Here is a 9,871-nt window from a genome sequence, read left to right on the forward strand (position 1 = left end):
GGATAAAGGATTTTTCTTTATCGTGAAGATTTTAAATACAGTGTATCACGATTAATATCTATTGTTTGTATATCCTTATGGTATATATAAACAAGTGGGAAATGTAACTTGTAATTAAAATTCTTTTATCATCCTATGAAAATATTAGGGAAGTCTTTACTACATTATTTATATCTCACTTGATAAAACAGAATAAATATTCTTGCTATGAAGTGTTTTTAATATCATTATGAATTTCATTTCCTGGTTATTTTTATGTCTAAATTTTACAAGTGGATATAAATGTACAAAATGAATTACAGGTATGTACAGTACTGTATACTAATAAAGAAAAATGAAATTTACTCATAAATATTCTTTTTTTTATATATATTTCAGATTACATCAGGTTGAAATGAAACTTATTTGTATACAATATGGATTGTCTCGGTATTTGTTGGTGCTAGGAAGAATTATCGCTAGGCATCCTCTGTATTTTGTATTTTCACCGATTATCATTACAGCTTTATTATCAACGGGCCTGTTTAGAATGAAATCAAACAGAGATGTAGAATATTTGTTTACAGCTTTAAATGGAAGAGCCGATAATAATAAAAAACTTGTCGAAACTCTCTTTCCACAGAACTTATCTTATCATTATGATCATCATCGTTTAGCACAGAAAAGTCATTTCACAATGGTTCAAGTTATAGCAAAAGATGGTGGACACATACTGCACGATAAGATTATTAATGAAATATATCTACTTGATGAAATAATCCGAAATATTACTGTTTATGTAGACGGGAAAAAAGAAGATTATAGCACTCTCTGTGGAAAAAAATTTGGCAAATGCGTTAAAAGCAATGCAATGAAAGTTTTATCTAATGCAAACGATATTAAGTCTGGCACTTATAAAATAAGATATCCATACGATATTGATGATATAAGAATGACGTATGACGAATATATACTTTCTTTGGGAGGTGTTTCACTCGACGAAAATCAATATATAACAGGTGTTAAAGCTGTAAGACTAATATATGTTTTGAATAAATCAAATCCACAGAAGAGAGAAGCTATTTTAGAATGGGAAAGTATGTTTAATAAAGTTATAGAATCAGTAGACTTTGAAACTATATCCGTATCGTATATTAACGATGAAAGTATCGAAGAAGAAATGCAAAGATGTACTGATAGATTACTTCTTCGAATACCTATAGTAATTACTATTGTTTCGATATTTTCTTTCGTGACTTGTCTGACTAATGATTGGGTAAAGAGTAAACCTTGGCTTGGTCCAGCTGCTTGCCTTTCTGCAGGATTAGCTCTTGCTAGTGGAGCAGGATTTATGTCATACGTTGGAATTGAATACGTGGATTTCAACATTGCTCTTTGCTACATTATATTAGGTAATATTTATTTTCTATTAGTTATTTTGTCTAATTTATTAACTATAAATTTTTATTCTTTCAGGTACAGAAATAGATGATGCTTTTGTATTGATAGCAGCTTGGAGAGTAACAAACCCTAAAGATAGTATAGAGAAAAGAATGGGGCAGACATATTCCGAAGCGGGAGTTTCAATTACTATAACATCAATAACAAATTTTGTTTCGTTTTGTATTGGAATGTCAGCACCTTTTCCTGCATTTCAAACATTTTGTATGTATGGAGCTACTTGGTTCTTTTTTACTTATGCTTATCAGATTACTTTCTTTGGAGCATGTCTTGCATTGAGTGCATACAGAGAAAAAAATTATCTTCATCCTTTAACTTTTCGTCCTCTTAAATGTAAGTTCATTTTCAATATTTTTATTATCATTAACTCTTATGTTTCTCTTTGGGATCTTAATATTTACTTTTAATTATTCTATTTATTAAAGACGGAGATATTCAGTTCAGATTCGTGGTTTAGTTAATGGATTTCCAACCTGGTGCCAGGGGTCACGAAGGATTAAACTTCAATTTCGTTTCAGGAAACATTAAAAATGTTACACGTATAAATATTCAATCCATAAGCCAATCTTTTTAAAAATTAAAGCCAAACAAATTATCGGATTATCCGACTATAATCCGGTAGTAGAATCTTACTCACAATTTACAATGAGTAAAGAAAGAATACGTTAAGTAAATTCACATATTTCATCTATTTTAATATTACTTAATATACTCATTATTCAATTTAAAAATTCAGCAATGTGTTTTTAATATTCTCAAATAACAAATATTTTGCTGAAGTTTCCTTTCATTTCTAGCAATATTATTATTTTATGGAAATAATAATTTTAAATTGCTGTTTTACAGCATGAAGAAATAATAAAATTTTGGAGAGTAAATAAGTGCGAAAAATCAATTTAATGATGAAGACCTTGCATTTTAAATACTTTATAATGAATATTAAAGCTTATCCTGGATGGATAAGCTTTAATATTTTCTAAAAGAGAGGCACAAAAGAGAGATCTTTCCAGCATTGAACGAGAGCGCATGTGGTACCCTAGTTCATTGAGGTGTTTATAATAAATAAATTAATAAATAAAATATATAAAATCGTTTAAAAAAACTATATATGTAAATCACGCTATAGTTCTGCGGCAATTTGCAAATTTCCAAAAGTAAGTAAAAGATGCAAATTAAAATTCGATCCTGACAAATTATGTAACAGCATACATTTTAGACGTCTCTATGAAAGAACCGACATCGTGCAGTATGCTAATTGGTAGTAATATAGCAATGCATCATACTCAAGAAAATTACTTTGAGGTGCTTATTATTTATGAGAAACGAGAAGAAATTCATGTGAAGCAACGCTTACGTTGTACAACCTCTTTCTAGATGCATTAAAGACTACACATATAACGATTCTGAATGTAATTATCGCTTGATACAAATTAGTACTACAGTCAGAAGTCATTGTCCAGGTCGCTCTCGTCTTAGCATTGAAATATTAGTACTCTTCCAAACACAGGCATACTCGAAGCAAGATCAAGTAGAGTACAACAGACAAAAGAACGACGAATTTTATATCACTATGACTATCACCCATTTTACTGCTATCTGAAGTTGGTATATGTAATTCGATTGGTGGAACGTAATGCTAAATCTACGCCTTGTAGAACCGCAACTTTTTGAGAACATTGTATGGATTGACAAAGCATTTTTTTCCGAAATGAAGTATGTAACTGCCATAATGTGTGCCATTAGACTCCAAGATACACGCAAAATACAAAACAGTTTTTACAGTAAACGTCTCATGAAGTATCTGGAGCGAGCAATTACTTGGTCCTTGACTGGGTGACCGTATCTTAATATTCAGAACACAATGGTAGATAAATGGCTTGATGACTGCCATTGAAGCAATGACAGTCATCTTGTTACCATTTGTTGCATGTTTACTACCATCGATTTGACAATCGATGAAGAGGACAACATGGTCCTGTTCCATGACTACCAGACTTGACCTCACTGGATTTTTTCTGTGGGAGCGCCTCTAGCAACCTCGTGTGGGTGTTGAAGAACTGGAGAGGCAAGATATATAGAACGGTAGCAACAGGCTACATATCACCTCAATCGTCTACATTTTTGTATTTCCTTTAAATACGTCTTTTTGAACATGTACAATAGCAAAATAAACGTGTTTTCGTATTAATTTATGTAATGTTGGTTTTTATCCTTTGCAGTCAGAGATTCTTTGTACGTAATGCTAAACCTTAAAATAATTTCCTTTTGTTATCCTTGCACTTGGGAGAGATAGGAAAATTTGTGTGTTGTTGTTTTAGAGCTACTGTTAGTTACATATGTCATTTTTGAAGGAATTTATTTATTTTACTATTAAAGCATCGTAGTGGAGTAATGCATTACATGCATATACTCGTGCAATACTGGAAAGATATTTTTGCGCCTGTATAAAAGTTAAAGTAAAATACCCTGTATAATATAATCACGTATTATATGGTCAGATGATAAGAAGTTTTAGTTTGTGTTTTATTTGTTTTTATTGAAAAAAAAATGAAGAAACTCGGTCGTTTTCAGTTCTTGGTTTTGTTCCTGGTGATTAGACATGAAAGAAAAGACTTAGTTTCTTCAATTTTTAAAAAATTGTTTAAAATATCTTTGTTTTCTAATTATCGAAATTAATTTCAGTTAAAAGAACTTTGATTCTATACAAAAGCTACAGATGAAGACCTGTATTTGAAACATTAAAATGACTCATAATTGAGATAAGTGCAGAAATAATAAATAATTAAAACGATTTCTTATTTCCGCATTTATTTTCTCCGTATACAGTAATTAAAAACTTTAGTTTCTGATAGGCTATTAAATTATTATATATTTCACTTTAATAGATTAATTAAGAATCACACTACAATACAGCAAGAAATCATTACTTTTTGATTTTATAAGAACAATATTTAATTTAACTTTTAAATTATATTACAAAATGTATATTTAACAAATGCTTATGCAGCTCTTTTTCTTCCCTTTTCTGTTTCAGATAATGAAGAGAATTCAGACAAAAAAGCAGATATCTACAGAGAAGAATATATAATGGCAAAATTTCGAGATGTTATTGGTCATTTGCTAACTTTTCCTTTAGTTAAAGTAATTGTTATCATTATTTTCATTACTAATTTAGGAATTGGAATAATGGGATTAATGATGTATTCGAAAAGTGGTAACGATTATGCTGATGTTTTTCGTTATAATTCTTCTTTAGTTACTTTTAACAGCGTTATGCATAAATATTTTAATAAATATGCTTATCCTGTTCACGTTATAATTAACGAACCACTTGATTATTCAGATATAGAAGTTCAAAAGAAAATTGAAGAAACTCTACAAAAATTTGAAGCACATCCGAATATTGCCGATTCTTCTGTAAGACTGTCTTGGTTAAAATATTATAAATTTTTTCTTAATCATCCCACACGGACAATTTTATTAAGAGGATTTAATATATCCGATAAAGAAGATTTTGTATTCGTTTTACGTAACATATTCCTACGTCTTCCTCAAGCTCAAGAGTTTAAATCTGATATTATTTTTAATGAAAATCATACAGAAATTATTGCCTCTAGATTTCTTTTACTTTTAACTAATATCAACGATCAGAATGTAGAAATTAATGTACTTAGAGATCTTTATAATATTGTTGATAATTCACCTTTAAAGATACATATTCATAGCATTATGTTTCATATGATAGAACAAGCATTACTTATAACTAGTATTTTATATCAGTTAGCAATTGTTAGCGCAGTTTTAATTTGTCTAGTATTTTTTATTTTTGTACCTAATGTAACTTGTGCTCTTTGTACTTCGATGATAATCCTTTGTATTATATGCGAAACAGTTGGATTTGTTTCTTTCTTTCATGTAAAATTAGATATAGTAATGTTAGCTTCGTTAGTAGTGTGTGTTGGTTTTTCTATAAATTATCCAACTCACATATCATATTCATTTGTTACATCGAATAAACTTAATCCCGATGAAAGATTGAAAAAATCATTATACGAAATTGGTTTACCAATTTTTCAAGGTTCGTTCTCTACTATACTCGGAGTTTCAGTCTTACCCTTTGAACCATTTTATAGTTCAGTTTCGTTTTTTAAAATCGTTCTTGTTATAGGTTTACAAACTGCATTTCACGCTATGTTCGTTATACCTGTATTTTTAACAATTATTGGTAATTTTAATAAATCTTTAACGCGTAAAATAGATAGCACGAAATCAATTGGAGCATTCATACCAGAAAATGATTCACACGAAGAAAGTATGTCCCTCACTTCCGAAAAAGATCAAGCCGTTACCACAAAATTATAACAAACATTTACCAATGTAAATATCGTGTATATATAGTCATATAAATACGTATAATTTGTTTTTTTTACAGAAATGAAAGAAAAATTCCAATATCCTTATCTTCAACGAAAACTTTCTCATCAATTTTCTTGTCTGGGAAAACTAATAGNAATGTCAAAGAATATACCGCAAACATGTTTTATGGAGTAGAATTCTTTAATATATATATATATATATATACTTCATTTTGTAAGTTTAAAATAACGCATGAACTTAAGATAAAATGAATAAAATTCCTTACATAATTTATTTAAATTATGTTTCTGACGTCAATATCAAGTACATAGAAAGTTGAAAATGAATTTGAACTCATTAATTTTAAAAATAAAAAATCACTGTTACTAATTTTAGATCGAAGTGTAATCTATTTTACTTGTTAGACTAAAGTCCTCTAGGTAAACATCCTTGAACCCCACGTCCTTGAACCCTTTTTTATGATCATGAATCTATTCAGTTACAGATCCCCCAAATCAATGTTTTCATATATTATATCATATAAACTACCTGCATATAAATCAAAATTCAATATATTTATAATGAAAATATAAATAGACTTACAAAAATAACGAGTTTATAGGATTAAAAAAAATACTTTAAAAAAACCATCAAGTCAAAATTGACCGATCACCATACTTTCCCTCTGTTATCTTCTATAGTATCCAGGGTGGTAACATATCTCATGAAGAGTGAAATCCATATAGAATATCTTTGAAAAGTTATTTAAAATAATGAAAATAAGCAATTCGAACTTTAATTTAGTTAGCTTTTTGTTTAATTTAATTAAATAAATTACATAATAAATAAAGGATTATTTACAGTGAAGTATAAAAGAGTACACTTTCGGTATGTATTTAATTTGCCTTAATGAAAGATATGTACTGATTACTACAAAAAAAAAGACAAAATTCTCTGCGATTATTTCAGTACTTGTTTAAATTACAATAGTTGATAATTTAATTTTAAAAAAAATGCTCAAATTATCCAAATTTTTTAGCTGTTCGTATAATCAATATTAATGAGAAAGTACGTAATTAAGAAATCGAAATTTGACGTGAAAATGCCCCCCTTTTTTTTCTTATTGGATCGACTTTTAATGTCAAATGACCTTGACTGATGAGAAACGGTGATCCCCTCTTTCCTTCTGAAATACTTACTCGAAAAACAAGTTTCGTTCAGTCGTTTAGTGATTTTTACTTAGCGTTATATCCGATGACCCAGTCTACTTTTGTTTAGTATACAATATATCCTGCTAAGTATCACAGCTCTCCACTTGACAAACTCTATAATTTTGTTTTTTGTGATCAACGCTTCCGATACATCTTTCTTCCTCTAAGTCAAACAAGGTAATTTATTTTCCTTTTAACTAAAATCTTTAGGACCACAATACGTCCTATTTTGCGTTTTAATTTGTCTATTTGATTTTAATTGTAGGTTATTATAATCTAAAAAAAAATTAACGACGTAAAAATTAATCGATTAATGTTTTATTGACAAGTTTGTCCACTTTTTCATATATAGAATTTAGATTAAAAACTAGATAACACAAAGGATAGATTTGTCTTTATAAAGCTACTTATTGTAACTGTTTATATCTTTTAAAGATACTTTCAATAGTTTTTTTCCCCCTAACAAATTACTAACAAGTAAGATAACATATTTAGTTTTATTATAAAGTAAATAGATTAAAAAGGAAACTATTAATTGCTTGTGTCATGCAAACAAAATGACAACCATTAAGAATAAAAATAATTTATGAAATAATTTTAGTGGATAAAGTACGCTTGAATAATCACGAAATTACTTTATACGGTAATAAAAGTCTTTAATCACTTTTTAACAATGTAATATTTTATATTCGAATTCATTTAAATCCACTTGTGTGTTTCCATTCTCGTTTATCACACTTGCGAAGTTTTCTTTATATAATTTCCAACTGTATGTTTAATATTAATGTAAGTAAAGTTTTAATATAATTTTGTATAAAATAAATTATTCTAAAATACTAATTAATATTCTTTAAATTACTTTTTAACAAATATAATAATAATAAAGATAATAGTAAGTATGATAAGGTATACTCGATATAACCTCGTTTATAAACACTAATTGATAGATGATCTCTATATTTTATTTATTAAATCAATAATAATTATATACAGTACTGAAAAATAAAGTAAACTTACATATATTTCACTTGTCAGTGGTATAAAATGAAGGAACTTTTTCTGTTTCTTGCTATAACTTTTATAGATAACAATATTTTGTAAACATAAAAGGAAAAAGAGAAAGTGAATGAAAGAAGAAAGTATTTCTTACCAATTTTATTAGTTAACAAGTAATCATTTCGTAGTATATAATAAACTTTTTTGTGTAGAATTTTAATTAATTTCTTTCTATTTTTGTGTTATTTTCATTTACATAAACTTGTTTTTAACATATGAAAGTGAATTCCACAACGTATACTTTCGTTTTTAATAAGTTTTTAAGGAAAAAAACTGTAAAGAATTTCACTTTTTATTATTTTTTTATCCTGAAAGTTGTATAAACGAGTAAGAGGACAAAGAATCTGACCTATTATATATAGGAAAGTTTATGCTCCCCTAAATTTAGGCCCACTAAATATTTTTGGTATATAGTATAAATTCTATAACTACTTCCTTCTAGAGTCTAACCTTTCGTGACATCTTCATAACATTAAAAAACTATAATTAAAACTAAAATAATTGATAATAAAAAAGTTACACTTGAAAGCTTAAAAAATACAATTGATTACACATATTTCATACAACAGAATAAGATCAATGTCAAAGAATATACCGCAAACATGTTTTATGGAGTAGAATACTTTTCCTGGCTTTTAATGATTATAAAGATTTATATATATATTGACCATCATATTTTGAAGGGAATAAAAATTACATTCTTGATTCATTTAACCAGGAAATAAGCATAGTTTTTGTATTATACAGGTGTGGTATTATAGCCTAGATAACTATAATTGTAATAGGGAAACTTTACGATTTTCCTAAAATAAATTTACAGTATGTCGAATATTTTTTATTAATGATTAAAGCTAGACAGTTAAATTGTAATTTAATCAACTTTTTTTGTGAAGTTAAAAACACTAATTGACTTGAGAAAATGTATCAATTGTTTTTTCTTTCTTTCTTAACTTTAATAAACGGGAAAGTTATTTCTCATTCATTATTCAGTTAAATTTTATATTATGTTTTACAATACTCATAATTAAACATAAAAAATTTAAAAAAAAAGTCACATCTCCTATAGGAAATTAGAAATTAATAGCTTCATACCAAACTAAATATAAAATAAGATATAAATGAGAATAAATTATCTTAAGTTAACATTTATTTTTCGGTATTTTAACGGTTCATGAATCAAATTTAAACAAAAATATTAGAACTTTTCGATGACTCAGAATGGTTTTAATAATAATTATATCATGCTTATGGCATATAAAAGAAATTCCCTAAAATCAATGTCCATACTCTTTTATAATATAAAGAGAAAAAATATGTCAGATGATATCAATATAATTGATTAAATATAAAAATTTTCCCTTTTGAAAAGAGATTTTATTTGATAAGAATAAAATATTTTTCTTCAGTTATTCTATTAGTTTAATGTAATCGAATTCAATTGGGCGTTTAGAAAATTTATTTCTTATTATACATTATTCCAATGAATAAGTTACTTTTTTAAATAAAATATAGATTAATTTCATTAGTTATGCGTAATCTAATTCTGTAATAATGGCTTATTGAATAGCTCTATGGGCACTTTTTCTTTAATTAATAATTTTTCATGGTCAATTCCTTAGAATTACACGATTTATCCATTACTTATTATGGTTGACCTCATTAAAATCTAGGTTTTACTCACAACTGGTAAAAAGTAAGGTCTGCTTATGAGCAATAAAACCAAACTTAAAAATTGTTTATTATCTTTCGACAATTTCTAATATATTTAATTGTGGATAAATTAATTCCTATGCTTTTTTTTTCATAAC

At 27.2% G+C, this 9,871-nt stretch overlaps 1 protein-coding gene across 1 annotated transcript; it reads left to right on the forward strand.

Moving 5' to 3' along the window:
- Positions 1-382: 382 nt before the first annotated feature.
- On the forward strand, positions 383-5,846 carry LOC111615941 (patched domain-containing protein 3-like). Its single transcript, XM_023357377.1, has 3 exons — positions 383-1,391; positions 1,456-1,773; positions 4,475-5,846. Exons 1-3 carry the CDS (start codon positions 395-397, stop codon positions 5,800-5,802), a joined length of 2,643 nt encoding a protein of 880 aa, XP_023213145.1. The 5' UTR covers positions 383-394; the 3' UTR covers positions 5,803-5,846.
- Positions 5,847-9,871: the final 4,025 nt, after the last annotated feature.

Source organism: Centruroides sculpturatus, unplaced genomic scaffold, assembly GCF_000671375.1.
Source record: "Centruroides sculpturatus isolate CEXI.00-Female unplaced genomic scaffold, Cexi_2.0 scaffold2843, whole genome shotgun sequence".
NCBI classification, from domain to species: domain Eukaryota; kingdom Metazoa; phylum Arthropoda; class Arachnida; order Scorpiones; family Buthidae; genus Centruroides; species Centruroides sculpturatus.